This window comes from Myotis myotis, unplaced genomic scaffold (genome assembly GCF_014108235.1).
Source record: "Myotis myotis isolate mMyoMyo1 unplaced genomic scaffold, mMyoMyo1.p scaffold_m19_p_7, whole genome shotgun sequence".
Lineage (NCBI taxonomy): Eukaryota > Metazoa > Chordata > Mammalia > Chiroptera > Vespertilionidae > Myotis > Myotis myotis.
Window position 1 is genome coordinate 5254329 of NW_023416379.1, and position 21745 is coordinate 5276073.

The window sequence follows — 21745 nt, forward strand, 5'->3', positions numbered from 1 at the left end:
ATAATAACTTACACTGATTTAAAAATCAGACTTAGATGAATGGAAGCATATATATTGACTTGAATTTCTCCAAACTTCTTCATTTAAAATAGGTAAAATATTATATATTTTAAAATGGGCATTTGGGTTATACAAATATGAACACTGTCAAAGATTGCATTGCTTTATTATTTTGAGAGACACATAGGATGTAGAGTAATAGCTCTGTTCAGTGCTCCTGCCTTACAATGTGAATTTTATCCTTCCAAAGGGACCACCAGGTCTTTCTTTATGGTGGCTTTTCCCATCCTTTTGTTGAAATGCTTATTTTGCCTTCTTAGCAGAATTCTCAGGGAATCGTGCCCAAAGCCCCACTCTCCCAGGGCAAAGGGGTCCAGGGCACCATTTCTTCCCCTTTCCCAGGAGAGAGAGACGCCATAGGGACGTGTTAATCAGGCCCTGCGCCCCTCCCCTCCCCTCCCCTCCCCCCTCCCTTCCCCTCCCCCCTCCCCCCTCCCCCCTTCCCCCGACCCAGCAGGTGAAGCTCGGACACAAAAGGGCAGCAGAGGACCCGGTGCAGATGCAGGGGCTGCAGACACCACACGCGCTCCCCTCTGGCTTCACCAGAGAAAGAAGATCCAGAATGACTCTGAGAGTCAGTGCGGGCCAAGGCCCCAAGGCAGCTGTCTCACCCGGGACTTGATATATTCAAAAGGACACAGAGAGCACATCGTGTGAGCAAAAGGGGACTTCAACGCTCATGCCTCCTCCCCCACTTGCTTCCCAGTCTCCCTCCGAGGCTGCAGACCATTCCCAGAGGATGGCAAAATAGGGCCAGAAACACACGTGCACACACCTGTAATATTCGTGACTGTGTTTGTATGTGGCAACTACATAAAGAACACTGTTGACACAACACACACAGTGTATGAGGAAAGCACACTCCTCTATCTAGCTCAGCATGGCCTGGGTACCCCCTGAGACTCCCCCCTATGCTAACGCACCTCCACATGGGCCAAACAGGAGACAGCAGGACCCACCATGTCCACCACAGCCCTCTCACACCGTGCAGGCCCACAGGACCATCAACCTGAGCAAACCCAGCATGTGAGCCAGCATCACTCTCCCAGGAAATCAGCCCATCACCCATACCCACTGCCCCTGCCCATCCCACCGCCCCTGCCCCTTGCCCCTGCGCCTTGCCCCTGCCTGGCCAATCTCTAGAAAAGCTGAGTGAGCACCTTCAGACCTAATGCTCTGCAGGAGCTCACTGCCCTGGCCTGCCGTCCACTCCCCCGGAGCCAGCCCCACAGTCCTGCAGACACGCGTGGGCCCTCACCACATGCCAGCAAATGCTGAATCGTCACTATTCCTCAGATGTGCGGCATTATTACTTTCTATCAGGTAGCATTTGACTTAATAAAGCTGAAATAAAATCACATAAATGTGTAAAAAATTTTGATGAATGTTTAAATTATTAAAAATTCAATATTTCAAAATGCACAATGCAATAAAAAAATATATACTACTAGTCTGTACGAAAGCCTGTGAGGATAAATGGCCTTTCACGGAACAGATTACCTTTGTATGAAATAACAAATAACTGAATTATCTGAATAGTGTAAAAACCCCTCTCTGTGAATCTCCGTGAAATTGGTTATTCCTTAGGAATACATAAATCTTCTCAGGCAGGGCACGGTGCCATCTGTTTGTTGTTGGTTATTTTTGTGGCCCTGGAGTCCAAAGAAAAAGGGAAAAATGAGTATTGCTAATAGTAGGTGAGAATTTATTGTGTAGATTCAATGCTCTGAGGTAATTTTATTTCAGCAAGCCAGACAAAACCCATAATGCCACAACCCAGAGTCCTTATTACCTGGGACAGTGGGGAAGCTTCTAGCTAACAGGCTGTTCAGAGCTTTGCCCTTGTCACCGCAGATGTGAAAACACCACCTCAGGGATGAAGGCGGCCTGGCCTCCCTCACCCTAGGAAGGCCTCTTCTGTTTATGTAAAAACTTTCATTTTCACCAGCAGTTCCTACTGCTTCCTATTCCGAACCTTTCAAAGGGGGCAATCAGAAGAAGGCTGTACCCATCCGGCCCTAGACCCCAGGACTGGCTCCAGCAGGAGGGCAGGATGCGAGCCCAGCGCTACGTTCACCTGCCAGAGAAGCAACAGCGCTGGGCGCCGTCAGACGAGCGGGGGGGAAGGCAGCGCAGGCAGAGGCATGGGAGCGGTCCTGGGGCACCCCCTCTGGCTCCACAGCGCTCTCCTCACACACCGGGGAGCAGGGCCCCAACCGCCCCTCCAGCCTCATTCGCTCCCGGAGGCCCCCACCCACAGGGCGGCTCTCGCTCCCGCAGGTGGGAAGCAACAGGTCAGGTGAGCTACACGGCGTTTTCTCGGCACGAGACCACCACTCGGCTCCTGGGTGAGCAGGAGGCTTGCAGAGGTGGCTCAGGGCCTGAGGGTCTGAGAACAGGGATATCTGCCCAGGTTTGGGCATTCTTGCTATTTTCGCAATCCGCTTACTGCACTAATCAGGTGGGATTTGGTAAGAAAGCCGTTGAGGTCATAAAGTGGGTTGAAAGATGTAGACATACTGAAAATTTAAAACAGTTCTTTAGCAAAGTACCCAATTTCTCCACAATCTGCAAAGAGCACTCTCCCATGTAGACATTTAAGGTGAGTTTCCCTAAAGGATAAAGGGTCCACACTCTGCCCTCAGCTGTTTCCTCTGAAGCAGGACATTCACATTTGCCTCCACCGCCATCAAGTGAGAAACAGACGCTGTGTGGGCTGCCTGATGCTCCCAGAATGCCCCCCCCCCCCCCCAGAGTGGCACTGAACTATGTCCACATAAGTTATATGAAATGTAATCCTCAAGTCTTAAAACGGTTAAGTAGACTGAGCAGGTTCCCAAGAAGCAGAAAGCAGTGTTTTCCCCACTTCACAGGAAGACGGAGGCTGGAGCCGGCGAGGTGCAGCCCGCGGGCGGGCCTAGGAGAGGGGAGGGCGGCCTCGGCCGGCGGCAAGGTTACCTGTGGAGCTGTTCACCATGTTGGGAGTCATGCTGTAGGGCGGCGCCTGCGTGTTCATCAGCCCCGAGCTGTTGTTCATGGGCTGGCTGTAGGGAGAGCTGGAAGCCATGAGTCCGCTCTGGTTCATGCCCGGGAAGCTGCCTTGCCTGTGAGAAGAGAAAGCACATGCATCTGTACACAGACCACGCAGCGGCAGCGCCTGCCCTGGTGGCCATTTCTCGGGATACATCTATGCAAGGGGCGGGCTAGGACGGTTCATGTTTGCTTAAAATCATGTATTTTCTGGAGAGAGAGAGAGAGACAGAGAGAGAGGCTGAACTCTATTCCTAAGTAGTTATTTAATGCACTACCTAAAATTCTAAGTCAGATAAACTTTACAAATAAATTCTACGTTTTTAAGCTTGTCGAGATTTACATATAGGGATTATATAAGCAAGAAAGGGGGAACGTGAAATAACAACAGGAATTACAAAAGCAAGCACAATTAGCTGCCATTTTAAAAGAGCTGACTCTTTTTGAACATTACTTAATATCCTCCCATCAAAAACCAGAAGTCAAGAAATGCAAAACAGATAAGCAGGGTGGGAGGGTTATTTAAAAAGAAATCCCTTGACCTAAATCTTCTGATCTACTGACTACAGGAGCGAGCACTTCCAAAATCCCTTCTACCCTCTTGTTTGACATGCGGACATTCGGGCTGTTAAAGACGCACCAGGTTCCTCTATCAGAGCCCACACGAGCGGCAGACTCCCTCGCCCCGCAGGGTTCCCGCGGCAGGAGGCCTTCAGAGCCCAGGCTGGCTGTCAGGGTCCCTCCCAGGCTCCGGTCCTGAGGCCACCCTCCCCACGGCCGCGGATTCATGAACTTATCTTTTGGTGACTTAGTTTGGTTAGTTTTGTGTCTACTCTCTGAGAGACAAACCTCTTCACTCCTGCAAAGTGCAAAGGGGTACTGTTTGGTCAAAGGAGGCGAATGTCACTTCATTCACTGCAGTTAATTGGGGCGAGGGGGGTGGTGAGGGAGAGGAGGGTTTTAGCAGCAAGATGGTTTAATTCTCCCAGGAAAATTACTGCAAAGAAGATGATGGCAATGTGGCAAAATCTTTAAAAGACTCCACATTGTAGTTGAGCTTTTCTTTATACGGTACCTTTAAAAAATTTCTAAAAAAATTTGGCCATTAATATTTACTCTTAGAAGTAAAGCTAACGGGAAAGGAAAAATCCGCTTTGCCTGTCTGTTCCAAATGAATTATGATTTCTACCCCCTCCGCCTCTATTAAACCATCGTTTATTGGCTCCTAATATATAGTAAAAAAATGTTTTAAAGATATCCTTTAAAAGATGAATATAAGTCATTAATGAAAAACAATGTACTATTCTCTTAGTGTAGCTATTTTCAGTCTGCACTGCCCTTTCTCAAACACAAGGGGATGAATGTAGATATTACAGAGGTTTTAAAAAATACCTTCAAAATAACAAAAAATTAAAGATGTACATGCCTGTGTTGGATGCCAGTTGCTGGAGGCCGGAAGTTTTTAAGAGTCTGGTTAAAAGCCATGGGTCGTGACTCTGTCACGAGGAGACTTCCATGGTCCCCAGGATCTGGGAACAAATCGGTCAGCTCTGGACCTCAGCTTCTACATATAAGCACCGAGGGACTGACCATGACTTTAGCATGAATACTGTGTGAAGTACATGCAAATATGCATAATGTGTTTTCTAGGCACTTTACACAGTTAATTTTTTAAATTCCCGGAGGAGGGTGGGTGGAATTATGCTCACATACACAGAAGGGATCGGAGACGTTAAAACACTTGCCTAAAGACACACAGCTAGTAAGTGGTAGAAGGAGACCTCCCCACGCCTGCTGCTAGGCGGGCGGCCCACACTCCCCAAGGCCTCCGACTGCTAACACTTATGAGACAAGTGCAATGCCGACGGCGGCCTCCTGGAGAAGCTCCTATTTGTCTAGCGGACTCAGCTGTGGTTGGAGAAAGCTACATCAGAATGGCGCTCTTCTCTGGGCCTCCTAGAGGCACCCTTTGGCGGGGTGGCCACCGTGGGAGGTGGCGGAGGTAATAAACAGCCTGTGGACGCTGCTCCCGGGAAGGAGTCTGTCCTGTGTGCCGCAGCCTCCGGGTGTCCGGGCACAGAAGCAGCAGAGGGAAGTGCGTCTCCCCAGGAACGCAGGGCACCTGGCCGCCTGCCTCGCTGGGGGGAGAGCCAGTCAGTCTTTCGTCCCCGCGGATGGAGTCCTCCTCACTGTGGCTTTGGAAATTACTGCCGAGACTCTTGGTGATTCTGAACAAGCAGGAGGGCGTACCGCTACACAAGAGCTTGCAATGCATCCCGTCGAGCTGGGGAAACTGAGACGTGTTTTGTGCAGGAGACAAGGTGGCGGCCTCGGTGACCAGGCCGAGCTCTCCAGCTCACAGCGGAGGGGCTCATGAGAATCTCTGTGGCCACAACAAGCTTTCTTACGTGGTGGGGCGGGCCACCATCACTAGGACCCAGCAGCCTCGGGAGTCGGCCCCCTCCAGGGACAGCGCTCACCACCCTCTGTCCTTGGCAACGTCCGGATGTCCAAACGAAGTGACGGTGAAGAAGGCACTCACTAGACACTCTCTCTTTGCAAAGGAAACAGGAGCAGGCAAAGCAAACCGAACCAGGCAAAGATACAAGCTGAGACGAGGGAAACACTCTGTCAAACCCTAACCCTGGCCTCTGGGCTCGGGAACCACTGGGCTATTTCCAGGGCCCGATGGGAACAGACAGGTTTTGTCCCAATTGCTGCTGCCCTGATGCCACGGATCCTAACCTGCAGCGAATGCCCAAATGTCCGGGAGGGAGTCTGTTAAACGGTGAAAAATGACGTTTTGTGGTGATTTTGCTGCGAAGCGGGTACTGGGCTGCGTGCTGTGGAAATGACCGCTGGGCGGTGCTCACAAACCACAGGTGCTGACCACGGGCCTGTGCTCACGGTGGCCAGGTGTCCACACAGCCAGGCACCCCCCCACCTGTCCACGTCCACGCCCACGTGTGGCGTGGGGGGTTGTCATTTGAACACGCAGACCTGCAGAAGAGCCACAAGTGCGTTTAAATCGGCTTTCGGATGGGATGACATGCGAGGGCTGAACATCTGTCATCCCATGACAAAACCAGGTTACTGTAATGAGTGACGAGGCAGAGGGCTGCAGGTGCACTTCCTGGAAGCGTCCCTCGTCTTGCTCCTCAGCCCACGTGCACGAGTAATCTTTACAGGTTCTCCCTCAGTCACTTTGGAGAGTTCTCAAACATCACACGTCCATCTGCCAACAAAGGCCTGGTTTGGGGAAAAGCCAGAGGCAAACACGTTTTAAAGAAACTGTTGCCAGCGTCCACTCGGAAGGCGGAATACTGCTTCCCACTAGAGCTTGAATCTGGCAGCTAAAAACATTAAGTGAAGCCCATCTAAATATCTTGTTTGTTTTTTAAAAATATATTTTTATTGATTTCAGAGAGGGAGAGAGAGATAGAAACATCAATGATGAGAATCATTAATCGGCTACCTCCTGCAGGCCCCTATTAGGGATGGAGCCCACAAACCAGGCATGTGCCTTGACTGGAATCGAACCCAGGACCCTTCAGTCCACAGGCTGACGCTCTATCCACTGAGCCAAACCAGCCAGGCTAAATATCTTGTTTTTAAGTCACTTACAATAACATGTAAACTAAACAGGCTGCACATGATTGTGGTGCATCCAAGGAAGTGTGCAGGCCACATCATCGCAGCATCACCAACGCTCCCCAGCGGTGACACAGGGAAGTGGACTCTCCTGGAAGTGACAGATTCTGACATAGCCCCTTGGAGGCGAGCAGGGACAGACAGAAGTGCTTTGGAAACAAACACTACAGGCGTGAAGCCACTTTATTTAAATCCAGAGGCAAAGACACACGGAGAGGGGTCTCACTCCGAAGGGTTCTAGCATATCCATGACTCGAGGGTTGTTCCAAATGACCAGCGAGCAGCGCCTGCTCAGTCAGAGGGGCGTGACCGCCGACATCCGCTGCTGGCCGTGCGACTGTCCCCGCGATGCAGTGTGAGCTCTGGAGCTGGAGGAACGAGCCAGGCAAACACTGACATGGGGCCCTCCTTCACTCACACCGAAGGGCCACCCGACCAGGGAGGTGCAATGTGGAAAGTCCACTCCAGCCACGTGTTCGTGGAGACGGCCGACTGTCCACGCACATCACACAGGCCCTGCCTCACATCTTCTATCAACACAGCCATGTTCCCCTGAGTCCGCTCCACTGGCCCAACAGACTTCCCATCACGCCACACCTGCCTCTTCCTAAGTGGTACTTGGGCACCTTCAGTTGAGGTTATTTTTGATCGAATATCTGAAAAGGGAAAACCACTCCCTCAGTCTCTAAAACTACAGTCAGACAGAGAAGAAGCTGCCCCAGCGGCCCCCTCTCCGTGCAGCTGACCCATCAGCACTCTGTGAACAAAGGCACTCGCGGCTCTGGTGGCAAAACGACCGCGTCACCTCCGCCACCAGTGCTGGCGAGGAATCCATCCTGAGGCACAGTGCTTCCTGTCACCAAACCAAAGACCAAGAACAGGATGCCCGTGACCCGACTGTAGAGCCCTGTGAAAATACACAGCCCGCGCTATTTAAAACACTAGCCACCCTTCCCTCAGGGAGACGTGCTGGGAATAACTAGATCCATCAGCAGCACCTCCTATCGAGCTGATAGCCCCCATCATTTGTTCAAGGTGGGTGTTTAGGACAGCGGTGGGAGGGAGGGCAAGGGGCACAGTAGTCGCCCAAACAAACAACAAGCACAGGAGCTACCGGAACAGTGAGCGCCAAGGGCCCTGGCTGTGGGGAAGGGCCTTGCAGGTGCTGGGGAAGTTCCCTGAGGAAGGCATGCATCCTCCCCTCCCTTCCGGTCCCTCCACGAGATCTGAGGGATCCACCCAGCGGCCCTAGGGGAGGGACTGCTGCTGCTGCTGCTGGTGGGGAGGGACTATAAGACATGTGAGCAGAGGGCGGGGAGGGCCACATCACTCAAGGCCGGGGTTCTGTAAGGTTTGGTCTGCACCCTAAGAGACTAGAAGGAATGTGCATTTCAAAGGCATTGTTTGCTCTGACTGTGGATGGGAGGATGCTGGGCAGGAAGAAGGGATGTAGGGCTGATGGGTTGTGTGGCTCTGACAGTCTAGGTAGGAGAGGACAGTGCTGAGGACCCAGGCGTGGGACAGGGAAGAGCTACATGAGATCGGGAGGTGACAGGACTGGGTGATGAATGACAAGAGGACACCACCGTGTCCCCTGGGTGGCGGCATGCACAGAGGCTGGGTCGAGGGCGTCATGGACTGCTGACAGGCTCGGAGACCACAAGTCTGGCTCAGGCACGTCGCTTCTGAGCTCCCAGAGGCAACGCCGGGAGAGGATGGAAACGCCAGCCTGGAAAGTGGGGTCCTCTCGTTCCTCTTCGCCGCCTTGCGGGAATGCCCTCCAGCACTTCGAGTCTTTCTCTAAGATCCTCCCTGGCTGTGAACGTGACCTCCTCTCCAGACAGCCTGTTCCCTGATGGAAAGCTGATGGGTGCGATGCCAGCAACAGAGCCACAGCCATTAGTCGTTTTCCAGCTGTGAATTAGTAACCCCGGCCCTTTGGTAATTGTACATTTAAGTTTCCTTTTCCCCTTGGAGCATGGGCGAGGGAATGCTATTTAACAGCTCCCTGACAGAGACCAACAGTGTGCCCTCCAGCATGTTCTCCACATCCGTCTCTACAGCGATGGGCGGCCACTCTGAGCAGAACATCTCCTGCCCCTTTGCCACAGGCCTCTGTAAGGTGGCGGTGCCCACAGGGCTCTGTAAGGTGGCAGTGCCCACTGCCTCTCTGTGTCTGAAGCTTTCCCGCTGGCTGTCTCCATTCTTGCCCCTGTACCTGCTGACCTAACGCCACCAGGCATGGAGGAAGCTGCATATGCCCCCTGGGGTTCCCAGCAGCTTGTGACTACGGGAACATCTCGCCCTTCTCATTAACTCCTTCATGCAGGCTTCTCACAGGTCCCCTGTTCTCAGCTCTGCCACAGCGGCACCTGCTGTCAGATTCCAAGATCCGGTACTTCCTTCGCCTCCACGCAGGGAACGTGCGAGTCGTCCCTAAAGTAAACTGACCCCTCTCAGCAACCAGAACAAACAGCCCATGAAGCAGAGGCTCAGGGTGCGAGGAGAATGCAAAAGCCTCTGGCCTTGAATTTTGGTAACTGATAACTAAGACGTCCCCACATCCCACCCGACAAGGACAGCCTCGCAGGGTGCACCTCAGGGACAGGAGCAGGTGGGCCTGGAACCCCGAGAGGCTTGGCAGCCCCGGCCGTGAGCTCCCCTGAGCGATGCTTGAGGGCTGCGCTAACCAGATGCAGCCTTCCCGCACCTTGAATGGACCAGTCTGTTGGCTGGAAACAAATAATGTGGGCCTGGGCTCTCCAGCTCATGGATTCTGCCACAGCAACATTTTGTAAAACCCTCTGAAAGAATGTCCAGGGCTATCGTGTTGGGAAATATATAAATACAGTCATTTCTGATTTAAAACACCTCCTAAAATTCTATAGATTTCCTGAACGAAATGTGACCTCGCACAACAAAGTTACTTAGTTTAAGCAAAAACACGATTTAAAATTGGGTGAGAATGTTGCAGAAAAGGCCTGAAAGCTGAAAAGAAAAAGTTCTTCCAGGCACCCCGCCCTGAGAGAGGAAGGTCCCAGTCAAAGGCAGCCAGACACAGCTCACTTTCAAAGCGAGAACAACGCTGCGGCCAGGCTGTGTGGCACTGTTTCTCGTTACTTCAAGAGATTACATTAACTAGAAAAGCTTTAAAACTGCATTTTCGGAGTAAAAAAGTTTATCAGTGTGTGTGTGGGAAAGGGGGGGGGGGGGAAGAGTCCTGAACAGATATGAACTGTTAATTTCAAATACTGGATACTATTACTCAGCTTTATATATATATATATATATATATATATATATATATATATATATATATATATTTTATTGATTTTTTGCAGAGAGGAAGGGAGAGGGATAGAGAGCCAGAAACATTGATGAGAGGGAAACATCGATCAGCCGCCTCCTGCACGCCCCCCACTGGGGATGTGCCCGCAACCAAGGTACATGCCCCCGACCGGAATCGAACCCGGGACCCTTCAGTTCGCAGGCCGACTCTCTATTCACTGAGCCAAACCGGCTAAGGCACTCAGCTTCTTTAGTACCTGACAGTGCAATTCACCACATTCTACTGCGAATCCTCTCATAATCAAAAGGAGGGATTTCTTTGCTCAAAAAGGGAAACATAATAAACAACTCCTCTACAGAATCCTCGACTTACTCCGTGTGGCACGTGTCTACCTGGCACTGCCTTTTAAAGAAGGAACAGCTCCCCGAGTGTCCTCTCCACGGCCCCACGCACCCGCCACACCCTCACCTTACAGGAGAGCCCCTCTCCTCACTGCCACTCCCTCACTGCGCGCCTTCGCCATCCAATCCTTTCTCAGCCTCTCTCCTGGCTCCAGCCCCTGGGAATTCTGACTTGAGAAAGGGTCGCCACAGGGAGCTGGGAACCCTGCTTCCTCTCCCAGAGAGAGACTGATACATGAGAACTGGCTCTTCAAACTGCCCACCGAACTTGAACCTGACAGCTGTCCGCGTGGAAACAAAGACAAAAGCACAAACAGGAGTTTGCTGCAATGAGCTGTTAGGTAACGCAAAGCGTGTGAAAACCAAACTCCTGAACCCGCGGCTCTCAAACACGCACCACACACGTTTTCTCACAGCCAAGCTCTGCTTACAAAAAAAGCACAACAGGTTTTGTTTATTGCAAAGTGCAAAGGAAAGATGATTTAAAATAGAAATAAAACACGGCGTCTTTCTTCTGTGGAAAGAATGCCGTAGACATGAAATACAAAATTCAGAGCTAACGGGGCGGGGCTGCGGAGCCGCGCCTGTGCCAAGCCTCTAGCAGACCCACGCGGAAACCCGACATCTCCCTTTCCCTGGTTTCAAACGAGGAGGAGGTGCTGTGTTCTAGGACGCTCTCCGGACGCTGCTGGCTGGAGCGCAGGCCCGAGCTCCGCGTGCTGGTTAGCTAACATTGATTTTCTGCCCCAGTGGAGGAGATTGCACTCTGATGCATGCCATTTAAATTCATTTTACACAGCTGCTTAATGTGGCTTGGCAAGGCACAGGCGGGCGAGCTGCGTGGGGCCAGATAGGACTCCCGAGGTGGGAAGGACAGATCCTATGGATTAGCAGCTGATGCAAATGCTCTTCTCTCTCCATGGCCACCTTCCCACGGGCTCAAGCAGTGACCTTGAAGGTGCCACAAGGAAGGAAAAGAGGAAAAGACAATTTTCCCAAAATGTGTGTTCACCCAGTCCTCTACCCGTTACTGCATTTTTAGGATCATGTTTATAGGATTTTCTATTTGTTGGTCCACATTTAGGACCATGTTGACAGGATTTAGAACTCTCAATTGCGAACTTACCATTTGCTCTCACTGTCAAAATAAATGTATCCTGAATATAAAGACGATTAAAAAGCTCTCCATCGCCCATTCATAACTAGTGAAAGCATATTGCATGAATTTAGTCCTTAAACAAAGCTAGCTGACCGTTTCCTACTTTAACCAAAAATGTGGTATGTTTCTATAGAAACTATCTAGTGCACATGATTCAATCTATGTAGGATAATCTTACATTACAATACAAAAAATGTCGATCATAACTTTTGCTTTGTAAGTCACTCAGTAATAACATACTTTAAAAGCATTCCCTAACCTAAGATAGTGTAGCCTGATAATAGTTTTCTAGTAGGAAAGAGACCTTTTTTGTTGCTGTCTGTAATTCCTGTGTTGTAATTGATAATACGGCCACACCGTGTTCTGAGAGAAAATTCTGTTTAGGATTATCTGGTTGTATTTTCCCAGGGAATCTCTGGCCAAAGGCGGCCACTGCACCTGGAATTGAGGGTGTGCAGGAGCAGGTTGGTGAGTGACAGTGACAGTAACACCGTCATGATAACACAACACAAGTACCTGACAACACACGACAACAGTGGGGGAATGACACCAGAGCAGGTCGTCTCATTACTTTCCACAGAGAAAATGTGGATTCGTCTCAGGCATGAGGGAAGAAGCCATGCCGATAGCCATGCAAACAGATCAGGGACAGCATGCAGGTTGCTACCCAACCAGCACAGTGCTGGTGATGAAAACAGAATAAAACAAACAGAAAGAAACAAAAAGACAACCCCTCTGAGATGGATTTCCTTCGAGGTCTTTCACTTTGTTTTGGGTGTTACTTCTGCAGCCAGATGGCACGTTCATTAACAGTTTAAAATCGCCCAGGGCCCCAGCGAGTCAGGGTCTGTTGCTACCTACCCGTACTGGTCAGGCTGGTGCATCATGGGAGCCTGAGAGTTGCCATAGTTGGGGTGCTGGGAAGAAAACAGGGGGCGTCCGCCAGCCCCAGACTGGCTGGGATAAGCAGGCGACCTAATGTATGGTGGCCTAAAGCAGAACAGAAGAACAACTTCTTTGGATTTGTTCTGTCGACAGTATGAACACCCCTGTCCACCTGTCATTTCCACACACAGGTGTGGAGGGTCACAGATGCGGTGTAATACTCTGTACCATGCAGCTGCCTGCAGTGGAACGAGGTACTTTCCTTAAAAGGGGGCGGGGGGTGGGCAGGATGAAGGAGAGAACAGTAAGATTTTCAGATCTCATCTCAGTTCAGTTCTGAAGTACAGCTTTGACTTTAGTCAAAAATACAGTCCATTTAAACTCCCGGAGGCTCACTTGGGATGGAATGGCCTCCCGATTGCAAATGGAAGGAAAATGCATGGATGACAGTGATTCCTGCCTTTCTGCAAAGTGACAGAGGAACTGACTCCGAGGGAGCCCGGCAGGAGTCCTAATCAGCATCTCTATGGTCATCTCCTTCCCAGATCACTAGCCAAGGCCTCGAATCAAATTCAATCAAGTGCTTTCTACTCAAATACCAGTCAAACCAGTCCTCACAGACAGGTTCATTAAAACATCCCCTGAATCTGCACAGGTTTGGGTGAGAGGTACACTGCTGGCATACAGGAGGTTCTAATTGTAATGGGGATGAGAGGGAGATGGAGAGATGGGGAGGAGAGAGGGGAGGGAGAAGGAGAGATGGAGAGAGAATGAGTGGTTTTCATTTTGATTCCTCAAGGGAAATTTTTCATTATTTGGAGGAAACAGTGAGATTGGAGGGGTCCCTAACATTCCCAAATAGCAGCTTCAGAGGGAAGGTAACAAAGGGACACATTTACACGCACGCACGCACACACACACACGCACGCTTTTATCTCCCTTTGGAAAAAAAATCAGAACCTTCTATCATTTTTTCAAGGTACCCTATTTTCATACATATCTTTCAATTTGCTTTTTAAAAATTAATTAATTAAAAATATTTTTATTGATTTCAGAGAGGAAGGGAGAGGGAGAGATAGAAACATCAATGATAAGAGAGAATCATTGATCGGCTGCCTCATGCACACCTCCTATTGGGGATCCAGCATGCAACCAAGGCATGTGCCCTTACCGGGAATCGAACCATGACCTCATGGTTCATAGGTCGATGCTCAACCACTGAGCCACGCCAGCTGGGCTCAATTTGCTTGTTTTAAATGAATTTTAGTATAAGTTAAACATAAAACATATATACAGATGCTTCTCTGAAAACATTCACTCTGGCCTCCGAATTTTTAAATTCAATGTTACTTTTATACAGGCCAAGTATTTACTTTAAGAATTAATTTTAAAATCAGGATTGAAATCAAATAATTGAGGATAAAATCCTCCTGGATCAAATTAAACTTCCTGAAATATTATCTTTGCATTAACCTCATTTTGGTTTGGACAGACAGGTATGCCCAGAAAAATAAAAGATAAGAATATGAAGGATGAATCTCACACATACACACTTAGACAAACACACACAATACACATATGTGTACAAAGTTTCTTTGCCATAAACATTTTATGGTGGGGGGGACAAAGGGGGGACGTTCTTTTTCAATGTTGTAGATTTTCACTGGTTTACAGGCTTGATGTTTCCTGCGCGAACCTGGATATGTTAAAGGGAACCCCAGCCACGCCCAGGCCTGGGCTTTGGGGGCTGCTCAGTGGCCATTCACAGCCATTTCAAATAACGCCCCACAACCGACTTGCCCACCACTCAGATTCCTTCTTTGGTGCCTCCGAGAACTGGCCTGTCATTTGTTTTTCTGAGCCTCCCGGCCAAGCAAAACGACTTGCTACTGCTCTGCCCCCATGTGACCCGGGGACCACACGGTGCCCAGCCCCGTTCACGCACACACCAGACCGCCGCCCCGATGGCATACCTGCTTTGTGCTGAGTTGGCAGCGGCCTGCATCACTGCGGCGGCTGCCTCCTGTGCCTTACGGTTCACGGTTGGCATCGGCGGCCCCATTCCTGGCCCGCCCTGCTGAGACATGCCAGGAGAGCTGGGGGTCATGCTGCTCATGTTTCCAGGAAACGGTCTGTTCTGCATCCCGGCTGATGGCATTCGTCCCAGGGGCATAGCACCACACGGCTGGCCTGGCCCTGGCCCGTGCATCTGGTTGTTGGCATTGATGCCCACACCAGGCCCCGGGCCGCTGTAGCTTGCACTGGGCACCCCACTATACGTTGGGGGTCTGGAGTAGTTACCTAAACAAAAAGCAAGCAAACACAAATTAGGGCCTTTTACTTATTATCTGGACTTGTGAAACATTCACTGGAAACTTTCTGTCCAACACCGTGATCAACATAGAACATTAGTCATTCCTATTAACCCTTCCCTGTGGGTGCTGCGAGGCGGGCAGCCTCAAACACGCTCTTTCTGCACATTCCAGAGGCAGGAGCCACCCAGGACAGCGCGACATGGAGGGCAAATCCAGGCTAATCATTAACTCATCCACGAACAGGCCAGAGATGCTGGCGCCAAGGCTGCTCCGTCCCCCACACCTCCCATTCCTGCCCTTCAACCCAGGCCATTGCTCCGGCCCCTCTGCCGGCAGTGGACTGTGGGGCCACACCCAGTTCCGATGGAGGGTTCCGGACGGCGTGGAAGACAGGTGCACAGATGGCCAAGCCCAGCCTCCGAAGCACCCCGGGGGAAGGGGGGGGGGCACGCGGAACCTCGCCATGAGTCCAGCACCGTCTGTTTTCCTCGGGTGCCGGGAACACTTTTTTGGCTTGAGCACCAGGTAGAGCGGCTGGCTTGTGCTTGGCGCCAGGTCTTAGGAAATACAGCTTCAAGCAGCGGCATGACACTCCACACAGTGAGGTGGTGGCACCTGGGAGCAGCAGGGCCTGAGGTGAGGAGCTCCGACCACCCCCACGCCACCCCGCTCACGCTGGGCACAGGCGCCTGGGGGAGAGTTGCAGCTGCCATGGCCTGGGCTCCATGTCAATGGTTTTGCTTCCTTTCTCCTCTATGCCTTTTTTTTTTTTTGATTGAATATACATACATTAAATCCAACTCAATTAAAGGCACACCTACCGCCACCCCAGCAGTAACACCTGCTGAACCACAGTGCGAACGAGACACTGGCAAGGCTTTGCGCCGACGACTTCCTTCATTTCTCTGACAACCATGTGGAATACAGGCATGACCACGATTCCATTGATAACAGGAGAACCGACAGCTAGTAGCTTAGGATTCAAGTCCAAGCAAACTGACTCTGGAACCCATGCAATTAACCAATAAAATATACTGCCTCCCAATAAGTGACTGTTGAAATACAACACACGTGGAAAGACGAGTGCATAACCAAGAACTAGTGTTCCACTACTTTCTGGAAGTATCGCCTCACCCATACAACATATGTGTTCTAGGCACAGGGGAGACTGAGTTAAATACAACCCAATTCCTGTACTCAGGCAGCTCGCTATCTAAGCATGTGTATGTTTGCGTGCGCGCATGTGTGTGTGTGTGTGTGTGTGTGTGTGTGTGTGTGCGGTGGAGTAGCAAAGGAAAGGAAAAATAACACACAAAAGCAAAACAAAAAGTCAGTGCACAGTGAGAAGCAGAGAGCCTAGAGCAGCGGTTCTCAGCCTGTGGGTCGCGACCCCTTTGGGGGGGGGGGGGTTGAACGACCCTTTCACAGGGGTCGCCTAAGACCAACGGAAAACACATATATAAATACATATTGTTTTTGTGATTAATCACTATGCTTTAATTATGTTCAATTTGTAACAATGAAATTACATCCTGCATATCAGATATTTACATGACGATTCATAACAGTAGCAAAATTACAGTGATGAAGTAGCAACGAAAATAATTTTATGGTTGGGGGTCACCACAACATGAGGAACTGTATTAAAGGGTCACGGCATTAGGAAGGTTGAGAACCACTGGCCTAGAGGAAGTGTGCTTGGGGACACAAGGTGCTCCAAGGCAGTGGGGCTAGTGAGGCCTCCTTGAGTGAAGGCCTGCATCAGGAGCCCGCATGGGAGGCTCTGGGATGGGTTGTCGGCGGGGCCTGCATCAGGAGCCCGTGTGGGAGGCTCTGGGATGGGGCGAGCTGGAGTGCGTGAGGCTCTGCATTGCTGACGGTGTGGCCTAAGGTCCGCTATTTTTACTGTTTCACTCTCTTCTCTGTAAAACAAAGACACTCCTCTCTAACACCGACAGCGTGAAGAGTTGTTGGGGCTCTATGACAAACGGTAGGGGTTTAATATGGCAGAGGAGGGGAGAGGGCACGGATGGAAGAGGCCACAAACAACAGGCCAGAGAGTCACTGGGAGGAGGCGGCGCCGGGGGGGAGAGGCCACCTGCGCAGGCCTTGTCCCGCTGCCAGGCCTGGGCGTCATTCTGGAGATGAGATGAGGAGCTTCTCTAGGTTTTGAGGCAGAAACTGGATTTGATTAGGAACAATAAGAGCAGATACCTGATATTTACTATGTGCCAAACGCAGCCCCAAGTTCCCTGCATAACTCACTTAATCCTCCCATCAAGCAGGAGGGGTTCCTATGACTACACTCTGTACTCCAGGGACGGGGCGCCCGAGGGGCAGGGCGTTCCAGCTGGTCCGGGGCCACGTGGCTGGTGGGTGCAGGAGCCGGGCTGGCACCAGGCAGCCTGTGAGTGCAGCTCAGAGCCCAGGCACGCGCGGTGCAGCTGCTCAGGTGCGGAAGGAAAAACTACACTGATGTAACAGTATCTTCACGATCACGAAACCAAGTGTTCTCAGGTCCACACTAGGAAGCTGCATCCCCCTGAAAATCTGCAAGAAATTCAGGCTTCCCAACACCGCCGGCTGCTTGCTCTCTGCCAGGTGCATCAGCATCAGTGCACTTTATTTGGTTGTCCGTTGCGTGTCTGACTCACGCAGATGGTGCGAAGGTCACTGTCCACACAGACCACGGCCAGCACTCTCACTGTAAAGGGCTGGATAGGCCCTTGTGGGCCAGGCTGTCTCTGTCACAACTAAGCTGCCACAGGCAATGCATACACAACTGGGCCTGCCTGTGTTCCAATAAAACTTTATTCACAAATACAGGCAGCGGGCCAAAGCAGGCCATACTCTGCTGCCAGCTGCTGGAGATCAATCCTGGGCCAGGCTAGCAAAGGGCCCCGCAGCACAGATAGCGACCTGCTGAAGCGCTGCCTGACCCTGACCATCCTCTGGAAGGCAGACAGGAGCAGTAAGGCACTGGCAATGTCGGCAGCGGACAGTGAGAGGCCAGAAGGAACAGAACAGGCTGACATGAACCCCTCAGCGGCCACCAGGGGCACGGGCCAGTATCTCCTGGCCAGCTCCTCCAATTCAGCTGCCTTTACAGAAACAATCAGGCTTACACTGTTTCAAGGAAAAGTAAAAAACATTCACTGCTCATCAATTCCCACCATCTTTATGAAAAGCTCTTGAGTTGCTGCTGAACCTCCCACCCCACAGGACCACACAGAAGGTCTGTCTCCCGTCACCACCTCGGCGGGAAGGGCACCTTCTGCTCACCACCCTGGCGGGAGGGACGCAGAGCCGTGGGCGCGCTGCAGCGACCTGCCTGGTTCCCTGCATCCCCAGCGCCCCAGCAGCCAGAACTTTCCTGTGAGCAGACAAGACTTCTCCCCTCCTGACCTCACATGCCTGGCTCCCACAGGATGTGACGACGTCAGTGATATCCAGGGCTCCTTTCTGGCTCTCACTTTATTAAAAATAAGGAAACTCACTCACAGTTTGGATGCAAATGAAATTAATTCACATTTTCATGCTCTTTCTCTAGCTCGTTTCCACCCTCCCCCAGCACCCATTTGGTGACTCATTTGCTAAGAAACTTTATGCAGTGAAAACATATGTCCTCTTTGCTTTCGAAGGAAATGAAATGACACTTCACTCCTTTCAGAAAACAGATGTTTAGACGTGGTTGTGGCAGATGAGGCCCCTGGCAGTTTCATCAGGGAAGGAGGCTCCGATTTGCTGACCTCGCTCACAGCTGGACCTGACAGGTGCGCCACTTGGCTTCGCACCTGGGTTTAGCGGGCAGCTGAGCTGTACCTGAATGAACACAGGAGCAATGACCGAGAGGCTGTCACCTGCAGCTTGCTTCCAACCTTCCCCGTCAGGTATGCACTAGCGAGGAGCTGTGTTTCAGGGCTTTGCTCAACTCAGCAGCTGGACTTTGTCTCAGAGCAGGAAGCGCTCTGGACTTGGGGGTCACTCATTAGAGCACAGCCCTGTGCCTGGAACACGTACACACAGGTGCTCAGAAAGCCACCGAATGCGGCACCTGGAATTCACATGTCAGTTCCCATGTCCCAGTCACAGAGGCCGCTACCTGGTGGGAGAAATGCAGAGTCCCCCTTTCTTCTCCTGGAGGCTGTGGCTGTCCTGCTGCCCACAGGACAATGGGTTCTAACGGCTTCGACGGCTTAGGGCAGCAGTGACTACAGCACGGGCTCTAAAATCCGGGCTCGAGTCGGTCTGATGCTTCCTAGCGGCATAACTTGGACAAGCTACTCAATGTTTTGGACATCAGTCTGGACGTCTGTAAGTCATGCCGGTAATGGGGCACAGGCAGAAACCGACTGGTCCAGTGCTGGGCAGTCACCTCTGAATAGTAGGAACTCTTACCACCAACAATTGTTATCAATAACCATTAATAGGATTTTCCCCATAATCTTTTTAAAACGTGTGGGAAGGAGTGAAAAATGACTCATGCCCCAGACTCTCTGCCTACTTGATAGCATATCTCCCCCCCTCCCCCCCAAATAAACAAAAAGCAAACATGTGAGCCAAGCAGCACAGGAGAGGCCAAGCCAGGACGAGTGTGCGCTCTGATTTCATGTTTCTCTAATAGATTAGTGATTCGCTGGCACTGGCTCTGACAGAAAGCAGATGGAGGCAGCAGGCAGCACAATGCGGCAGCAGATGCGGGGCCACCCACCTCAGCTGGACGGCCTCGCAGCCAAGACCAAGAGCCCACAGTTTTCAAGTGGGCTCATCTTGGCACACCAGCTTCGGGAAATTGGTCACCAAGCGAATTCAGACTCCAACCCACCGGAGTGAGGCTCGAGCAGTAGACAGAGGAAGCAGGAGCTAGACGCCATTCCAGTCACCATCGTTACTTCAGGAGGGTCACCGAGAAGTCTCCACCTGCCCCCAGCGTAGCTGCATTTGCTGGTTACCACCCACAGTCCAAGCTTCCTGCTTTGGTTAACTATTAAATGCTTCCACTCTCATAGGAAATTCTGCTTCTCAGTTTCAATCACTCAGCAACTGCCATGAACATTAACTAAAGGCTCTGTATTATTCCCTATGACCAGAAGGGTGAAAATGATGCACAAGTCACACAACAGGTAATTAGCTACATGTCATGATAAATATATTTGTCAATTAGAGAACTAATCATTTGTCTTGTTGTTTAGTCAAAGATGTTCATCACTCTTTACATCCATCTACTACATATTACTCTTTTGAGAGAGAAACATCGATTTGTTGTTCCACTTATTCATGCATTCACTGATTGCTTCTTATATGTGCCCTGACTGGGGATAGAGCCTGAAATCTTGGTGCCTTAGTGTCTGAGGACAATGTTCTAACCAACTGAGCTACCTGACGAGGGCCTACATAACACTAAGTCGGGTTTATTGAGTTAGAATGTACATACAATAACAGCCACAGACAGTCCTATAACCATTAGCATAGTCAAGACATGGGATATTTCTATCATGATGGAAAGTTGCCATTTGTGGCCAATCTCCTCCCCAGCCCTGGCAACCACGGGTCTGATGTGTTCCCACAGTTCTGCCTTCTCCGATGTCATGTAAATAGAGTCGTGCGTTGCAGCCTTTTGTGCCGGCTCCCTTCACTGAGAGTCCCGCTTTTGAAATTCATCCATATTGTTGCATATCAGTAGTTTGTTCCCTTTTGTTGCTGAGTAGTAGCCCATTCTGTGGACACTTGGGTTGTTTCCAGTTTTGGCAATTATGAATAAATCCTCTAACATTTGCATACAGGTCTTTGTGTGGACATATGTTTCATTTCTCTTGGAAAAAAAACACCCTAGGAATGATAGAGCTGGGTCGAGTAGTAAGTGCATGTTTAAACTTCTAAGAAACCCCGCCAAAAAAGGTATGAAATTTCTAATTCCTCCATGTCCTTGATATTGCCAATTAAAAAACCATTAGCCATTCTAAGATGTGTGTAGTGGATATCATTGTGGCTTTAATTTTCATTTCACTAATGGGAAATGATATTGAGCATTCTTCACAGGTTACCACATTTAAGTAAGATCCTTTCTGTGTAAAAACAAGTCATATTTCAAAAACCTCCTTCCAGCCCTAGCCGGTTTGGCTCAGTGGCTAGAGCGTCGGCCTGTGGACTGAAGGGTCCTGGGTTTGATTCTGGTCAAGGGCACGTACCTCAGTTGTAGGCTTGATCCCCGCCCCCGGTTGGGTCACATGCGGGAGGCAACCAATTGATGTGGCTCTCTCACACCGACGTTTCTCTCTGTTTCTTCCCCTCCCTTCCACTCTCTCTAAAAATCAATGGAGAAATATCCTCGAATGAGGATTAACAACACCCAAACCTTCTTCCAGCCCGACCTTTCTCCAAAGGCTGACCACAGCGCCGCCCGAGGCAGTGCGTGAGGGGGAGTGACTGAGCGGTTAAGAAGACCACCGATGCGGAGAACGTGAAGGCTGACTCGCCCCAGACCAGGGCACCCAAGCCCGCTGTTTGTGAAAATAGAGATCATTTGTTTTTGAACTGATATGTCAGGCACCGTATTCTTCCTACGTTAACATGCATTTTAAAAAAAAGTCTTCAAAATGTAACAGCAGTAATATTACAAAAAGCTTGTGCAAGAGGGGGAAAGACCTAGAAGTACCTTACAGAATGACTTCAGCACTTCTCCTCTAGTTTTTTTCTATATGTCATAAAAGTCAACTCCTTTAAAAATTTAATTATATAGTAATACCAGCTCAATGCAGAAAATATAGTGGCAGAGAGAAATAGAAAGATGATCCTTAGTCTCACTTCCCAGAGACAATTCTAAGCATTCAGTCCACCCATCGCACCGGGCGCCGGGGAACAGGGGGTCAGGAAGGTGCTGTGTCGGGGACACCCTGTCTTCACTGGCTCAGGAAGCAGCTGGCAGGACCTCCCGCCAGCACTGTGCTAATGGCTG

General features: G+C 50.5%; 1 protein-coding gene across 3 annotated transcripts in view; it reads right to left on the minus strand.

Moving 5' to 3' along the window:
- The window catches only part of ARID1B (AT-rich interaction domain 1B), a 333070-nt gene that overhangs the window by 32632 nt on the left and 278693 nt on the right, over window positions 1–21745 (minus strand). For all 3 annotated transcript variants that reach the window (XM_036317506.1, XM_036317509.1, XM_036317508.1), the window contains 3 exons: window positions 14449–14776; window positions 12452–12580; window positions 3019–3164 (listed from right to left, as the gene is read on the minus strand). In XM_036317506.1, the coding sequence (XP_036173399.1) occupies window positions 3019–3164; window positions 12452–12580; window positions 14449–14776 (603 nt within the window). The remainder of the gene's footprint in view (window positions 1–3018; window positions 3165–12451; window positions 12581–14448; window positions 14777–21745) is intronic.